This window comes from Phalacrocorax aristotelis, chromosome 14 (genome assembly GCF_949628215.1).
Source record: "Phalacrocorax aristotelis chromosome 14, bGulAri2.1, whole genome shotgun sequence".
NCBI lineage: Eukaryota > Metazoa > Chordata > Aves > Suliformes > Phalacrocoracidae > Phalacrocorax > Phalacrocorax aristotelis.
Window position 1 is genome coordinate 9,589,164 of NC_134289.1, and position 18,950 is coordinate 9,608,113.

The window sequence follows — 18,950 nt, forward strand, 5'->3', positions numbered from 1 at the left end:
TTAATGTTCTGAATATGCTATGCATATCATAGCTCTGTTAATATAGCTATTGCTGTAGAAATCCTGGATAACACACAGTGACAGAAATGAGATATCCTGAACATGCTCCTCCTGGAAGTCAAATCCTCTTTTTGTTTTAGGTCTCCTAAGCAACGTTCAGCCACTGCTCCTGGCTCAAACAGAGGAGTCCCCAGGACTCAATGTTCCCCTCATCCCTGGATCCCGTCCTTTCCAAAGCTCTGAAACTTGGTTCTCCTAAATACATTGAAAATTGTCAACAAATTCACAACATCTCGTCTGAAATGCAGTTTCTATCTTAATTCCAGTAGCTACCAGCAATCCTACTTCAATCCCTCCTCACTAGTAGTACATAAAGTATCTCTGCCCACTAATCTACCAAGAAGTATCTGCTACATTCATTTGCTAATTTATCCGAGTGGTAGTGGTCACTGTGACCTGAGCCCCCCACTCCCAGCCCCTGCTGCACCACCTCGTGGGGCCGGAGCCGCTGTGGCCACAGGGCTGGGACCCCTGCCCAGGGAACTGCCCTCAGCTGCTGCCTCCAGGGTGGGCCAGCGTTGGGTGCACACTTGGAGCTCAGGCTGCAGTTGGTGTCTTACACAACCTGATCTGCAGGGGATCCGGGTGAAAGCAAAGTCTAGATGGTACCAACAATGTGGCTGTGTTGCAGCTAAGCAGAGGATCCCTGAAGGCCCTGCCTGTTCCCGGCGCGGGGTGGCAGTCACCCTTGCCTCCGGCTGCTCCGATCAGACGTGGAGGTGATTCTAGCCACCTGCCTTTCATTGCACCCAGCTGTCCTTTATGGACACCCCTCATTATGTTCCATCCTGCCTGCCCCACGTGCCCTCCTTACGCTTTCCTCCTGGCCAGCTTGGCCCATGAGCCCTCATCCCTGTGCCCGCTCCTCTGGAACACGCACGTTCTCATCCAACCTCCACACCTACTTGTGCCAGGGCTCCCACTGACTGTTCCCGTTCAGCAGCACCACGTCACGGACCTTTTCTGAGCCTGTCTGCGTGCGCTCTGCCTGAGTTTACTTTGCCTCCCTTAACCCAGACTAGCTATGCTTTAAGGGCAGACCCAGCCCCCACACAGGTGATCTTCCCAACTACGGCTTATCCGTGTGCGTAACTTAGTAGACTTTAAACAAATGGAAGCTTAAAAGTATTCTATTGTTTGTCATGGAAACTGCAGAAGAGGATGTACAGAGCAACGCTAATCGAGAACACACTGGAAGGAGAAAGGAAGAGGAGGCGAGGGGTGGGAAGGGGAGAAAAAGATGGGGTGGGGTAACCAGGGATCTGTACTGGGAAGAGAAATTAAGGGATGGGCAAAAAGAAAATATTTAAAGTCAGACAGACAGATCCTTCCTCAGAGGTGGAAACTGAGTATTTATCCTTGCAACAAGAGTGAATTATTTCACCCTAACTATATGAAACTCTGCCTTTGGGGCATATTCTCATCTCACTCTTCAAAGGTGCACAAAGGCAAGTCCCTGAGCGTAGAGAGGGGAGAGCACTGCGGAGTATGGCAAGACAAATGCCTGTGCACATGCAGCACAAGGACACTTTAGACAACGCCCCTGCCCCTTGCCCTGCCAGGCTTTTACAGTGGGCAGTGAACAGCCTACTGCTAGGGTTTAGGCTTTAGCAATGCTAACATGGGGTGGGGCCTTTGGGGTTGCAGCAGGAGTGACTTCTACAAGGCAGCAGGGCAAAACGCTACAGTATTCCAACAAAGAGCAATTAAATATTCACTTCTGCTCATATGAAAGATTCTTTATAAGCAAGAGTTACCTACTCGTGCTCTCCCTGTGCCTGCTTTGGGAGTGCTTCATTGTGCAAAGGGGAGACATGCTCCCTTCTACCAAAATTTCCCTTTCACTATTGTACGTTGTGGAGCCACGGGCTTTGTGACTTTGCAGCTTTGTCCCACAAACGTAGTGCAGATGTTTATCACCGAGCACTTGATGGATGAATTCAAATGGGAGAAGCAGGAACTCAGAAGAATGGAATCTTACTGATAAATATTTCACAACATCACAGACTGCAACATATATCTTCAGATCCCATTTGCCAGAATTGCTTACAGGTGATAGGAACGTCAATTAGTGCAGCTCTCCTGGCAACCTGAGAAACATAGATTGGAATTGATGGGCTATGTCCTATTTTCCAGCTGTAGTGCAGCTCGCTGCTATTATTTGTTTGTAACAAACATCTGTTCCAAGATGAAAGCACCTACAAATGCCTCAGTGTCTCCAAAATTACAAGAGGTTAGTTTGTTAAATGTTTAATCTATGTAAACAAATACAGGCTTCATGCAAGACAGATTTGAGGATGGGCTGATTATTCTATCAGAGCATTGCTAACTATTGCTCGTTGCTGAGCATGAAAACTTCAAAACCAAGAAATTCTCAGATACATTTTCCTAGGAAAAATATGCCATATGAATGTCGGTTTACTCAGAGGCTCATACTTTTAGACATAAAACTGGTTTCAAAAGAAAGGAAGCAATTAAACAGTGTCATGGCAATATGGCTTATTCAGTTAATAACTAGCTGATTTATTTTTAATTGCCTGTGTACCTCTTCAAACTCAGCCTAGGTCAGCCATGAAGGAAAACAGCTACCCGCTGCCGGCAGCTGCACAGCCTGCGGAGGATGGACATGGTTCTCACAGCCGATGGGTGGGGTCTCAGATCAGAGGAAACATTACCACAGACGGCACAATTGGGTGCCTGTGTCTGGCCTCCCCGTCACTCACAGCGGAGAGGCCGAGGGCGTATTTCTGAACTACTCTCTTACCCCTAAAGGTGGTCTCTCCAGGTCAGGGTTGAGGCACATTGGTGGGGCAATGTGGGGAAGTTTGCACTGCTGCTGCCCATGCTGTATCTGCTCTATAAATAAATAGAGGACTTTAGTCTCCAGGGCTGCCAGTTTGGCACCTTCCATGTGCACAAAAGACATGTTTTGGTTTTTTTATTCGTTTAGAAACAACCACCCAAAAAGTTATATGCAAAGCTTAGTATGGCGAATCAAAATAAATCAAATTTATTGTATGAGAGCACCTAAAATCCCACGACTTCCACTCGCTCTCTCTCTCTTTTGTGTTTTCTACTTTTAATTGTGATAAGAATAAAAGTTATGGACCTCTTTCGGTGTTTCTTGATGACAACGGTTGCTGTTCCACCACAACTCCAATGCTGCCACCAAGCATGCAAGAAGAAGGCCTATTGCTAAAATGCAGAAAACGCCTGCAAAACTGTGAAGCTTGAGTGCCTTCCCATCTGTCTGTGCATTGGTGTGGCTATTCAGGTCACAACGTCCCATCCGCGGCCACCATTTCTGTTTAAGAACATCCAAATCTCCGCTTTCTTGCAACTCTAAGATCCTGCAGAAATTTCAAAAGACAAGTATTATTTCCAGTGACACTTTTTCATAGTTTTTTAGTCTTTTCTGTGTATCACATAACCTTTAAATCTACCTTCCCACAATTCAAAACTCCATCCCACCACCACCACTGTATAACATTATTAATCTGAAACTCCGTTATGCCAGGATTTCTTTCTACTCACAGCAGCAGGTAAACTCCACTGGGTAACTTTAGAAAAAAGAAGAGACTGTCAAATATTCCACTGCAATGCAAGACGAATTTCCAAGGGAAATCACCATACTCCAGTTAGTCATGGCTGCTCTGGCTACATTCAGCTGCAACAGCTGGTCCCACTAGCGAAATGCTCAACCCACTCCACTGCTGCTCTCCCACAATAATTTCAAAATCATGAGAGACTAAACATGCTACTATTTGTGTGCCACTTAATACAAATCTGTTTAAGCAGCAACCAACTCATTTACTTCAGCAAGTGTAGTTTATTCAAAAGGATTTTACTTCAATGCTGTTACTTCATGCCTGAATTACTGTTACTAATTAATCATTGGTTTGCCTCTTGTGAAGTGTCCCTTCTCTCCAAGAATGATTCATTTTAGATTTGGTTTGATAACTGTTTTAGCTGTTTACTAACAATCTTTTCTCTTGAGGCAGCTTTGTCTCTCGTTATGCAGCTGGAGTTTTACCCCTTTTTGTGAAGAAGGAGCGAGGCGAGGAAATCTTGCTTCAGCTCCCTGCCCGGAGCGGAGCACCCGCTCGCCTTCTGCTAAGGCCACAGGTGCCTGCACAACTGCATGTCTTCATTTCAAGTGTACACGTTCACATGGAAAAGGTACTCCTAGCTGATAGCCCAGACATCATCACTAAATGGCATAATCTTATAGTCTCATAGTCTTGGCAATCCCATGCAATGCTCAGCAATTCCTGCTTTCCTGTATTGTCGTGAGATTTTGACCTGTCTCTCCATCCTAAAGGATAAACCAGGGCATTACTAATTACTTGCTGTAGGGAGCAACACATTGCTTCACAGCCTGCAAAACGTAGGGTGAATCAAAGATCTCTCTTCAATCCCTCCCCTAGTTCTTACAAAGCTCTGAGGACACGAGTCCTTTTTCTGCAGAGGCAGTGCTGCCTGGAGGTGTGAGGCCACACGCCGCCTCCAGTCCCCTCCTCCCTAAGCAGATGCACGTGGAGCAGAAGTATCAGGTTTGCTGAAGCCTGAACTCATAACCTCTCTGCTGTCATTTATTCACTGGCCTTTACTCAATAATTGCCAGAATTCATGCGAAGCACAAATGGGATGCCTTGCTGGTTGTAGAAAGGAATCCTATAAAATCCTATAAAATCCTTTGTTTCAGTTTACCTCTGGGAGAAAAGATCTCTGTAGGGGCTTCCATGCTGGAGTGCTATCCCATATCCTTTGCTGCTGATGCTGTTTCCAATGACTGTCACAGAACATTCATCATCCGTCAGTGCAGCATATTCTACCACCGTCACATCCCACAGGAAAGCATAGTTTCCTTTCTTAGCCTGTAAATACATCACGAACACAACAAAACTAAAACTAAACATTTCTAGGTAGGACAAAACCCAAGCAAACAAACCAACCCTGAGCTTGTCATTACTCCATGGTGGTTTTTCATTAGGTCACAGTTTATCTTTAGACCTCCACGCCTTAATACATTTCTAACACTCTTCCCTGCCAGCACTTCCTCATCTCCATCAAACCTCGCTAAAATGTCTTCCATTTTCAATAGGAATACATAGGATAACAGAGCCAACTCTCAGTGTAGGCAAGGCTTACATAACAGGCAATTAATTATAAATTAAAGCTATTGCCTTAGCTGATGAAATTTGGTGTATCTTTTGTAGGAGACATGGATTAGCAGGAACGTGATCAGTTCCATACATTCATGTAACTAGACAGGTACTAAGCGGTGCTTCCTAATCATCGCAGCCACCAAGATGGTAACTTCACAGCTTTCCTCAAATAAACGCGTGAATAAACAACGCCACTTCAGAGAGCCAGGTTAATCCTGTAACAAAAGGCACGATCTGAGCTTAAAGAGTTCCCTCTTTTTATCACAGGTGTCATCAGCATCTGCTCTTACCTCATTTTTGGGACAAATATTGGTTTATTTTAGGACACACCCAGGCAGATGTCCTTAAATGTCAGCCTTAGTTGGGATTTAAGCCAATGCCTGCATGCAGTGCATATGATGAATGTAAATCACCTTACTTAACGTAACATGTAAGAAACATCTCTGGATAGGGATTCAGTAAAGAAAAAAGTCATCATTTTGTTTGGTTAAAGTAATCATTAGTTTCCTAATATCTTTAAGTATGTTTAAGTAGTATGTTTTTAAGTCTCTAGTGACATATAGAGCACAACGGAACAGATGGGCTGGAACATTTAATGCAAATAAATGAGTAGTCACGGATGTAGACTTCCAAGGCGCGCTTTTTTTTTTGCCCTTTTTTTTTTTTTTTTTTTTTTAAACTTTGGGTGATTTCAGATCTTTCTTTAGGTCAGAACAAAGCAAGGCAGGGAGCTGAAGTCCTGCATATATTTCTTTATGGGAACTGAATCACCAAGCTCCCCTACCAAATGGCTGCAGCTCTGACATGGAATTAGCTCATCCTTCCACATATTTTCCATTTTTGTGTAAGCTGAGTTTTGAATTCACCTGTAAGCCTATAACGCCCTTAGTTATTTTATTATATTCATTTCCTCAGTTGAGCAATTAGGCTGGTTTTACTTCACCATGCTTTGATATAAATCATAGCTTTCTGAAGTCCCTGACAGATGTTTAAACGTGACAATAAATCGAATGAGTGAGTTATCCTCTGGTGGGTAGAATCCAGGGAAACAAAGATTAAAGTTATGTTTTCTGGAATTTCTGTAAGCTTCTTGCCACAATCCGCCTCTTTCCCCCACTTCCCTTTTATCTGCATCAAGACAATCAAAGATCCCCAAATTCATCTGTTTCTGAGTTAAATCAGAGTGAAAATTTTTATCTTGCCTCTTTGGTAAGGTTTAAATGAGCCTGTACGGCCCAATTTGAAAGTAATTTTTTGTTAAGGGTATGCCACCATTGTGGGCTAGTCCCGACTTTCTCCTTTGCCATCTCCCTGGTCAGTTCGGAGTGACAAGTAATTAATGCATATAGCCTCAGACGACTATTGCTATATCAGTACAAAACATCATTAAAATCTAAACTACAGTATGGGCCTTACAGAAGGTATTTAAATAGGAGCCACAGGACTCTACTGTTAAAATCATACATTGATTTAGCTAACAAAACTCATTATACTAGCATGTTCATAAAAATATCTCTCAGTTAAATGTTACTGTATGAAACCAGACCAGAGCAAGACTTCCACATCTGCACTGCAATACTATCCCTGGCTGCCTACCTAAACTGGAAATGGTGGTGCGAAGGAGGAAGGAACAAACAAATTACTCTTTACTGTGTACGACAGCCAGAAAAGGCTTCATAACCTATCAACACAAGGATGCGTAAAAAATTAAGAATGGCAAGGGATTGATTCCTCAAGGCATCTGGCCTATATTCAGCCAGCAACCTACATCCTCGGAAGCCTAAAATGTGCTTTTCAAAGGCTTTTTCTGAATGATCATGTACGCATAACTAACTGGGTTGTTAGTGGCAAATCTCTGCATCTTGCCCTCTGCCCGTCCTGTGAGGTGCCTTAACGATTCATATTTTATGCTCTCACATCTGCGACGGTGCTGATGGGCCTCCTACCTGATTAGGGACAACAGGCAACGGGCATCAGTCCCACTGCTGTTCCTGGCGGGGAAGGACCATCAAAAGCCCTGATTCTGCACATCTCAGGCAGGTTGTGTTCTATGGTAAAGAGTACACAGCCCTTTGCTACCTATGACAGAGAACTGTCCAAGTGCATTAAAAATATGTACTCATGGGACCAAAGACAACAGCATTTCTTACTGTACATAGAGTTTATTCAAAATCTATGTTATTTAAAAACAAAAACTTGCCTGATGGATGTATAGAAAGAGGGGACCCAGAAAGGATTTGGCCTAAATCACTGTGCTAAAACATGTCTTGCATTTTTCTGGTTGCTTTTTGGATGTTCGTTTGCTTGTTTTAAATAGCTGTATCTTTTAGTTGTTTTGGAATTGCTCTGTAAATCATCTTTCCAAATTTACAGTTTACAAAAGAACACTGACAACTTGTCTTCCTCAAATATTAGATTTAAATTATAGAGCAAAATCTAGAGAAAAATCACATTATTGATTCTACTTTTCAAGCCTCAGTTTTCTGTATGTTATTTTGTATAGAAAAGCTTTGTATACTGACTTTCAATGTTAAACAACAGCTATTTTGACAAGGTCTACTCGTCTTGGATTTGCAATGTTGCTATCCTAAGTTATGTCCTACAAGTGTAAGTGGTCAATAAACAAATTCTACCAGGTCTCTTCATATCAATTTTATATATTTTATGACGTAAATAATTCAATACAGTGGCATCACATCCATAAAGCATTAATTCTCTAACAGCCTGATCGGAGTTTTAAACTCTCAGTTATAATACTTCTCAGCTCCCAGAAGTACGGGATGTAAGACTGTTTCCCCTCTCTGATTGCCAGAAAACAGAATCTCCAAAGACACCTTTTCCTAAGGGAAGATTTGTCTCTTCCAAAACTTCTTCCACTTGTGTAATTCACTTCTCTGAAGAAATTTTAATTGCATGGAAAGTTTCCTTATGACAAAATGTTTAGCTGTGATCTAAATTCAGCATCCTTCACATCCCTGTCATATCTGCTGTGGCAGCTGAGCAGTATCATTTGTTCAATTTAAAGAAAAACTGACAAACTGAGAAACGTATGTACAAGACACACAACCCAACACATACATGTGTGTGTTTGAGATATGTTTACTTTTTATATACCTTCACATTAGGCAAGCAGTAAAAGCCAAATATAATCAAATTGACACTTATTTTCAATCAAAAATCAAACAAAAAACTTTTAAAAAGTTGTTTAAACCTTTCATTTGTGTCACATGAAAGAACGCATGTGTGCACATATGCATATCCCTGAGTTTCCAGACTGGAGCAGTACTGGAAGTAGGAGGACTAAGAATTGCAGCAAACACCTGGCACTGACTCATGGGATGTATGAGCAGGAGATATATCAAGTCTCCCTAGCTGCATATGACACAGATGTACCTGCTCTTGCAACTGAGTCCTGACCACAATACAGCAAAGATCCATATCCTCAGGCTCTTGCATTCACAGCTCAGCCATCTAAAGCCTGCATTGTATGTTTTTAGGGCCCAAAATAGAATAAAAATGTTCTAGTGATCAGAAATCATTGCAAAGATAATATATAGAGAGAGCTGGTAATAGGGAATGTGGCAAATACCAGCTGAGAATAGGTAAGGTAGCTTGAATAAAGAATGACTGAAATGAAACACAGAATAATAAGCTCAAATTTATACTTTAGACTTTTATTTTGCTTTCATATTTTGCTCCTTTGCTATGGCCTTATTGTGACTCTCAGCATGCAGACACGTCGCAGAACAAAACAAAAATAGCTCGGTTAACCTTTCAAAAAACACTTTAACAGCAATTCAGCCAAAACAGCACTCTTATGCCACCCAGGTGGAACTACCATGGTGGTTTACACCAAAGACGCCAGATTTATCGTTGGTTGAAGAGGTTTAAGAAAACAGATTTAAAAAGAAAAAAGAACTCCCAAGGCAAAACTTATATTAAAAATATTCCTTCTTCACAATCATAAAACATTAAAAGGCCAAGGAAGATCGCCTCCTAGATATAAGGACCACAAAGAGAATAGTAATACTTCAGGAAACCACTAAGCAACCTCATAATGTTACTCTTCAACATGGAGGGAGTTGGAAGAATATTGTTCAAAGGATCCTGGTTTACTGATGGTAAAATGATGGTTTTTCAAATAAAGCGTGGTAAGAAAAAATAACAACTTGAAAAAAGATGAAGTTCAAATTAATCACTAATATGACTGTGATTTTTCTCAAACTTACCAAGAAGCTACCATACTAAAGACAAAAGCGCAAGAATAATGCAACGCTCATCACTAATTTACTGCTGGAACCGAGTGCCCCTGTAGCCGATCCCATTATATGGCCGGTACCACAGAAATACCAAAAAGTGACCTCTACATTGGCATTAGTGGAGTAGTTCAAAAACATGCTTGGATAACATCTATTACCTATAAGAAAGTGTTTTAAGAGAAGCAACACGGCTCTATTAAAAAGAAAACATGCCATTTAATCCTGTTCAAATGATTTACAAATCAATATAGTTAAGGAGCCACCAAAGGATGTAATATATTCATGCTCTAAGGAATCATTTGCTTTCACTCCAAAGGCTGATGGGTCAAGAAATGGACAAATTTATGAGCACCCATGAAAATGTATGGATGAGCAACCACAATTCACAATATAAAATTCATTGTGGACAATAAATTATTGGAAAAAAATAGTTTAAAAAATCCTACTCATTGAACGTTTAAATTACTTGTACTCTCAAAATAAACAGAGGCGACTTCAACAAGAAATGCTATGATTTAATGTTTACTGTTCTCTAAGGGAAAAAAAACTTTTTGAAGGAGGCCAAAAAGGGAAGGAATAAACTCTTACTGTGCCATTGCCTAAATCAATCATACATTCACATTTTGTACTGTACTTGGTTTTGATTATTTCATCAAAAGTGATACAGAGGAAGAAATGAAAGGATTCAGAGTAATTTTGACACCAGATTGATTGGGCAGGGGAACAGTCTCCACCAAAGGAAGACTTTTAAAAAATACAATAACAGTTTAATTCTCCTATGTATGTATATACAAAGATATATATATAGAGAGGAATACTTAGGGATTATATTACTTCATTCGTTCAAAGCAAAAATGGCTGCCCACAGTGAAAAAAGCCACAGGTTATTACATATGTTGTGGTAACTAATAAAAACCCTGAAGAACTGATTGCCGTCAGGTGTTAGGCAAACAGTTTGCTAAGGTTTACAAATGGCTTAGAAACGTGTGCGATTGCAATGCCAACGTCCGCCTGGGATAAGACGGCAGGAGCTACCCACTGCACCCTTCCTGTAGCTGTAGCTTGGCCCAGAAAGAAACTTTCCATACAGCAACGCTAGTCAGACCTCATCTGTTATAGCACCAGAAAATTCAAGTGGCAAAATAGCATTTGTATGGACCAGCGGTTTGCCTGGTAACCTCCCCTTACGCTGTGTAGCGACGTTTATGAATAGCAGGACGTTTTCCATCTGCAATGACCACTTTCAATTGCCTTGGGAGTACAACAAAAGCAACTTGCCCCTCTGGCTCTGAAACGTCCTTCTATCCCTTACTCGACTTTGCAGTGCATTAATGCCCTTTTCGTGGCTCTACCAGTGTTGCGAAGGCTGTGCCTTGACAATGGGAGATGGTCACTGTGGCTACAGGGACTGAGCTGCGTCTGAAGGGAGACCTCTGCCATGGCAACCAAATGCCACAAAAGCTTTCAGGGCTGTCTTCCACTATTATCCTTTTGTTTTTAGCCAGTCAAAGGCAGTAGGAAAATCTCTGGGAAATGGAGAGAGGTAAATGGAATAGAGACAAACATCTGAAATACCTGCCTGCGCCATAAATAAGCAGCACTCTCCTGTTTTGCATTGAAGCGGCATTGCTCTTTGTAACTGCTGCTGAACTGTGATGCCGTCTGAAGAAAATGGGAAGGGGAAGGAGGGGAGAAAGTGTAGCAGTGACTCTTTTTGCATAGTGTCGTGCAAGTCCTCATTCAGAAAAATGTGTTAGGTGTCCTTCTACGCTAGAGCTTTTCCTATAAAATACACTTCTAAGGCACATTTACGTCTCTCTCATGCAGCAGTACCTGTTTATGGCTGGCAAGTTCCAATTCCTTTGCTAACATCAATTCTTTTTTGGAAAAACAGAATTTCTAGCCACAGTACTTGACATGGAAAACTTGTCTGTTTATTCAAAGAGCTCAATGAAGCTCTGAAGAGTGACATTTAAACTATGAACACAACAGTTTAGTTGATAATGTTTTTAAAAATTAAGTCCAGTTTATGTAGGTGTCTAATCAAATAGCAGCCATGGTCAGCTTTGGGGACTGAAGTGAATTTGGTTATCATTGATGTTAATTGAATGAGCTGATCAAGCTATATAAAAATCACGCTACAATATTGAAATCAAACTTAATATGAAAAGTTATTATCACTTAGATGGGATGGAGCTGCCAGCTCCACACAGACACTGTGACAGCTATTCTAAACAGCCTGCCGATCTACGGTTACCTTTCTGGCTTAGGCAAACCTAGCAGTCGTAAATGGCAGCAGCCTTACAGAATATGAGTATTTACAATCTTATTGCTAAAGAGTATAAGAATGGTAAAAAAGAAAACAAAAAGTAAAATACTGTGCATTTTTCTAAGGTAAACTATTTTATTATCAGTTTTAATGACAGGGTAGATAGAAAAGTATCTACTTAACATCTTTACTTCTACTTCTTTAAATACTAGCAAATACAGGTCTTGTTTTCATAAAGTGCTGAGCAGGTTAAAAAAAAAAAATCAACACATTGCAAACTTTGCTATTGCCAAAGCTGTACCTTGTACCAAGGAAGAAAAGCTCCTTGAGCCAAGTGCAGAGGGCTTTAGGAAAGCTCAGCTGGGAGATGGGAGAAAAGACAGGGTGAACCAATTGACTAAATACTCCTGTGCCGGGGAGAGACAAGAGTGTTTCTGTAAGGGTTTTGTCCAAAAGTCACACAAACAGTTGGGGATCTTATGCTAAAGGACTTTGATTTGGGAAATGGGATGAAACGGAATGGCCTGTGTTACTGTGTTCAGCCTGGTTATGGCACTGTAAAACCAGTAAATTTTGGATGTTTTCCCTCTGACTGTTCAGAAAAGGTTTCAGAGATTCAAAGAAAAAAAAGAAACCCAAGCCCCAACCATTTTATTATTTCCCACTTACAAAAACATAAAGAACTGGTAATATATTTATTCAGAATCAGTGTTTCACTGACAACAGAATAACTTTGAACAATCATTATGTTAATAACAGCTGTTCGCTTGTTTTGTGAAAAAATCAATTGACAAATAAAGGGGATGCTTTTCACTAAAGGAGCAGCACATTAAACTGTCACCACGTCTGCGTCCCTTCTGCCAGAACGTACTCCTGGACACATGTGGTTTGATGCTATTTACTATCTGGTTTTGCCCAGCTACAAGACGGGAAACAGGGAAGAAGAGAGGCAGACTAAGAGTGAGAAAGTGTGGACAAGTTTATTTGCATGATGTGAACGAGGGCTGTTTATCACAGGACCTGGCACAAGGATGTGGGATCCCAAGCCATTATATATCAGTTCTTGAATCCCACATCAATGCGCAGTGTCACCAAACAATCATGTAGTTATATCCGAGAGAAATAAAATTCAGGTGAAAGCATGGTGACATGTGAAGAAGTATATACATTTTCTTTACTTTTGGAATAAACAAAGAAAATATGGCATTAAATTTCTGTTTTAAAGGAAGTGAGTATATGTTCAGTGAATCCTGTGATTCTTACTCATGTTTCCAACAAGTTCAATCCACAAACTCAGAAGAAAAGAAAAAAAAACTAAAAAAAACCCCCAAACAAACAAAAAAAACCCACCCCACATTCAAATGAGCAAAGGGCAAGAGTCAGTACCTGGATAACATAATGAATGACATTCAAAAATGGCATTATCAGAGCTCCCATAGCAACCTTATGGCCAGATTCAAAGAAGGACTTGTATACCGAACAGTCAGACAGAGCTAAGGTAATTATATTTAAAACATGACCCCAAAATACGATTGTTATCTGACATCGAGTTACTAAAAGGAACTTTAGATAGGGATTTTTTTAAAAATGACTATGTAATTGCTTTCCTGACTTAACATTATTAACTCCATGCAAACAACATTGATACAGCATAAAAATTAAATTAAACCCCCTGTGATCCAGTCTTACCTTCCTGATGCCTTCAGAAGGGTTCGATACGCAATTATCTGCCCCATTATTCTTACTGATAGTCCTCCACAGTTCAGCAAATGTGTTATCCTGCTCCAAAGGGTTTGTCCCTTTTGCTTTAAAGTATTCATACACTGCTGAGTCCCTGACTGTACCGTAAGATATATCCATTTGTTTGGACAGATCCTGAAATGTTCTGAAATTCAAGCGATATTGAGATATTAGTACTATGTAGTACATTACCAAGCTTTCAGTCATTAAATGGTTTATTTCTATGTCTATCATTAGTCAGAAAGCACTTACCCTCATTGAGTAACATTTGCACATCTCTTTCCTCATCATAAAAGAAAACCAAGGATTAACTTAATCGCATCGAGCTCATACGAATTTGACTATACCCGAGCTCTTTTTTACCCCAGTAAAGATTTTTTTTTTGACAGATAACATTCATGTTAAATATTACGATGGCAAGTTTGCACAAGAATGTGGTTCAACAAAGACTTACTTGAGCACAGGAAAAACTCAGATTATAAATATAAACTTCCAGCCCCATCAGCATTACCAGAAACACCCTGCAGAATTCAGTGGAATTAGTTTGCAGTTACACCAATACTCCATCTGACTCCAAATCAATACAACTGTTTTAAACAAACAAATAAAAGTCTTGCTTCCAATTTCCACTAAGTCTCTCTCTCTCTCTTTTCACAGCCTCTGGTAAAACTGGCATTTTTCATTCACGCACAGACCTAACTTTCATTTACTCATCATACCACTCTGGAAGTGTAAATGGGCCTCAAAGTGAGGGGCTGTGAATGCACCATTTATTTTCAAATTGTACAGACTGTAATTCACTCCTGCTTTACAGCCTCTTCTGTAGAGAAAAGTGTAAATCACTGCCTGCATCAATGAAAACCAGGCCAAGTTTCAAAACATTCAAGGTGACATCACTGCCATCAGAAGTAGCATCCTAGCTGTTTTCCACCTTCACACATTCATTCCCGTTCCTGTGCCGCCTCCTTTTGTCCTCAAGTGTTGCTTCTGTGCCGTGCCACCATTTTTTTCATCTAAGCCTACAGACACACAAACACACATTCAACCATTGACCTCTGCATATGGCAGCAGGGGGCAAACCAGATCTCATAAATAATGGTTTGTTTTCTGTTCTACAAATGTATAAATTCACATAATAACAACGTCATGCTTCTGATATGACCAACTAACGCTGTTTGAGATTAAACTAAAGCAACCCTTTCTGCCTCCCCCACTCCATTTCTTTTTCCCAAGAACAATCTCGCAGGAAAAAAACCCTCCTCAAAACATCGGAAAGGCCCACTCATGCCACCTCCCACCAGCTCCTGGAGCCACAAAAGCAAAATGTTTTGCCTTGCAGCTCTTGCAGAAGATTTCTTCACAGTGCTCCTTAAGGAGCTTTCCCTTGGCCCATGAGCTGAAGCTGTTTTCCGCAGCTGAAGCCTTGTCATAGGCAATATTTTTCTGCCACCCTCTTCCCTGTTTCACCCGGGCGATGCCACTGCTTACACCTCACGTACCTGTGAGATCCCCTGCCACATTATTTAAAGCGACGCAATCTGTGCACGTACACAACATTGCATACAAATATGTAGAAAACCGTTCTGTCTTCTCCATCACGTCACCTCCAGGCCTCCCAGGTTTGGCCCCAAAAGGGCCCCTTTGCCTGGACACGCCGTGTGGGAGCCTGCCACACCGTCCCCAGAGCTGCAGCCCAGCAGGGATGCCTCTCCCACCACCTCCTAAACTCTTCAAACTCACAAGCTGCTTCAAACAGTTTAAGTGGTTTAAGTTGTTAAATCGTGTTAAGGACTTTTTATCGGTTTAAGCTGTTAAGCAGCTTTAAGTAAGAGCGTGCGAACAGTTTTTCTCTATATACATTGCACACTTGTGGATTTGGGCTAACTGGGAGTTACATCAAACCCCAACCCTCCTGTTATTTCTCTAGCTCTGCATAGGGCACTTTGGTAAAGTACAAAATGAACACCCTGGAGGTTTCTGGAAATTTAAAATTCTAATGAAAAATGATAAAATTCCTGTCAGTTTTCTTTCTCTGTTTGTTTAACAATCCTGAAAGCTATATTCTGGTCTCCTAAACGTTTCCCGTACATTTCATTGAACAGGACCATTTTTCCTCCGGTCTTGATCTAAATGATTACATGCTACATTTAGTTCCTGCTTTGTTTTTTAAAATAAGTTTCATCATATCCCATGGAATTGCTTACATCGTGGGGATGGATGATCTGGCCGTTAAAAGGCATATTTCTGTCTATTCTATGTACAAACAACAAAGAAAGGTAGGGAATACACACAAGAGGGTTTCGGTGGCAACCTTTTTCACACCGGGTTTGGCATATGGATCCAGCGTATGTAGGAGTGCATGTTTGGTAGAAGTATAGTAGCAGAAACATGTTTAGTTAATGTATTTTAACACAACTTTGCAAATGCCCTCTTCTCATGCTGCCATGCTGTTTGGAAGTTTGAACATGAGAGTTTGGATATAAAAATAAATAAATAAATAAAACCCCCCAAACCTGCAGTTTTAGTAATGTCAGTATTTCCTGCATCACCTATACTGCTGCCACTGCCGTGGAAGCTTTTTGTCAGAAATGCGTCTTTTGTTTCAGCTCAATTGTACTTTATTGACAATCAGTACTTTTGTTTTAGCTAAATTACATTTTATTGACAATCAGTACTGTACAAAAGCACAGCACATCTTGCTTTTTCAGCTGCAGAGTTTCTTCAATTCTCTAAACATCACAGTGCACAGTGAGCAAATTCGGGGTTTGAGCAACTGCTTTGCTGGCCCAGCAAGCAGATAATCAGTACTGGTGGCAGGGAGGGAAGCACAGCCTTTGCCTGCATGTGGTGAGTAAGGGAAGTACTGCCCCCTTAGCTGGCAGAATTTCCTTAGAGGAGATAATATGGAGTATTCCGTGTCCTAAGGCCTGCACGTGCCTTTCCTGCAGTGCCCTGTTTGATGCATTATAAGAACAGCCACTGCCACAGGAAATTCCCCATACGGCACCATTGGAAACACCCCGTGAGAGACACAGCTGGTCGCCAAAACCAGTGAGGGTCACAGCGGGTAACCAAGCTTGCGAGCGGTTCCCGTAGCATAAATTCTGAAGGAGTGTGACTGTTTGGGAAAATAACCTTATGTCTTTACCAAATGGACTGCTTAGCCAAAAACCTCAGAAATTATCCTGACGGGGAATGGTCTAGACCACTGTTGTTCGTCGGTATAAAAAATGTCTCTGTACTGTATTTCTGCACTGAAAGCGGAGGTGATGCTCAGCATCTCCGTGGCCAGAGAGGGGATCAGGATGTCTGGGCATGGCAGGTACCATCGCATACATAAAAGGCACAGAGTGGAGATTGGTACCTCCTGGCTTTTACAGGATGAGTGAAGATAATCACAAGTGCAGGTTTTAACCATTGTTATTTTAACTCCCTCACATCTGCCATGGCTAGACAAAGTCATTCCCTGCCCCATTTCAGATACTGCTTGTATCTTGGCATTGCGTCATTCTCTGAAGACAGCTGCTCTCACTGTTCTTCGACTTTATTTTTGCAACCAGCCATTAGCTGGACCCATCCTGTTTAGCCACTCTAATTCTTGGCTCCCTCTCCTGTGGCAAAGGTTTAATGCATTTAATATACAAAATTATTTGCAACAAAAATGTGTAGCATAACAAGATGCCCCATTAACCTTACCACCTCAATTATTGGATCTCACAACCCATTAAGGACTCTCTGTAAGTGTGATTAAAGATAAAGCAAAGCTAGTAAAGCAGAAAAAGCCAATGTTCCTCACTTACAGTTATAGGAGCCAAAATTCAATTTGTAGATAAATACATCCACTGTGTGATTGCTATAATAAGCAAGTACATGTAAACCAATTAATTTAAGTAAATGCATCTATGGTCAATCTAAACAAAAATAGTGTCTTTTAAAACTGTGTTACCAGCTAAAACATTTAACGCATGTAGTTATATGCCTGCTAGATAAATGCAACAATTGATATGTAATTTCCAGTGGAGATGCAATTACTTCATGTAGAGTCAACTGAAAACTGGACTTTCTGCTTGTTTTATTTTTTAGAAATATGTTGACATAAACCATATGCTGCAGAATAAACGCTCAGGCAAGAGTGTTGTACTAGCATTTATACTTAGAGCTCTAGAAATTATTGCCAGAAGAACAATACTGATTAAGTTATACTTTTTGGAGAAGTTTTCTTACTCGTAACAGATTCATGTAGCTGTAGATATCTGGACTAAAAATGTGCTGCCAGCGTAGGTTCATTTTACTCTGGAACTGCCATAAACCCAAGATTTTCTGGATGAATAATATCAACAAATCTTGTCTAAGTGACAGACTAAAATTGTCACTAGGTGCTTTGAAGTAACTGCTGATCAATTAACTCAACTGGAATCACCAGGATTATCAGATGTGATCAAGGTATAAAAAAAAAAAAAGCAGCCGGCTCCTGTCATGTCTAAATTTAAAAAAAAAAAGGGTATTTTGTTTCTTTTTTAGCAATTTTTTTTTAATTTAAAGAAGGTCTTTAAATAAAAGAACAAGGAAAAAAGGTAAAAAATACTTGCTTATTGAGTTTTTCCTCATCCTTACTTTCATTTTTTTTTAAAGTTTGTAGCAAACTGCTCATCTGGACTCCAGCGCCTGAAGCCTATGACTGCAAACAAGCCAATCACTGGCACCGCGGTGCCGTGCAGTACCGGTCTTTCACATCACAGTGATAACCGTAGCATTTTGTCTTGACTTCAGCCTTAAAGAAACCATAATGGGAAAATCCTGACAGCTTCTTGATCTAGCGCTAGTTGCTCATTAGCCTTCACAACTGCCCCTGTTCTGACACTGTAAAACTGGGTATTTTTCCAGCCTGCTGCTACTTATGGGAAAATATTATTTCAGCGGTTTCTGAATCCACAGTATTATTTAAAAATGATGCAAGACTTTTCATGCTTAGTTCCTGTTTGTTCATCTGCACACATACCATTAGGAATAATAAAGCTTAAGGTCAGGCACAGAAGTAGTGATCAGCTCTCTACCCTTGTTCTTCTGCACTATGAGTACACTTCAGAGTAACCCCTCCCTTCCCGGCACTACGCACGCTTGTCAAACAATAAAATACAAGTAATTCCTCTCAACTAAACTTAATCTTCTTAATTAATATTAATCCCTAAGTCATATACAGACTTTAAAATAAATTTACTTCTTTTTCCATATTTGGCAGAGAAAGCCTTCTTTTACCTAAGGAAGCCAGTACCCTGAGATTTTTGCTCAATGCAGCATGTTTTAGGTAACAGCTGCCATCAAGATGAAGTGTCCCAGAGATGAAGAGACTCTTTAAGCTGCTCTACCTAAATGAAGCCTTCAAAATGCATACACAAAATGTATGGCACAAATCCTAAATTTCTGTTTTTAAATACACTGAATTTGTTTTATTTT

The 18,950-nt window shown here is 40.7% G+C and overlaps 1 protein-coding gene across 3 annotated transcripts in view; it reads right to left on the minus strand.

The window, feature by feature from the left end:
* GRID1 (glutamate ionotropic receptor delta type subunit 1) overlaps positions 1–18,950 on the minus strand; it is a 537,290-nt gene that overhangs the window by 15,991 nt on the left and 502,349 nt on the right. Inside the window, exons 13-16 of one of the 3 annotated variants that reach the window (XM_075109574.1) lie at positions 13,446–13,641; positions 4,771–4,937; positions 3,170–3,410; positions 2,825–2,911 (exon numbers count right to left, since the gene is read on the minus strand). In XM_075109574.1, the coding sequence (XP_074965675.1) occupies positions 2,825–2,911; positions 3,170–3,410; positions 4,771–4,937; positions 13,446–13,641 (691 nt within the window). Of the gene's footprint in view, positions 1–1,621; positions 2,917–3,169; positions 3,411–4,770; positions 4,938–13,445; positions 13,642–18,950 lie in introns of those variants that run through there. The other 2 variants (XM_075109573.1, XM_075109572.1) reach the window with 2 other exon arrangements.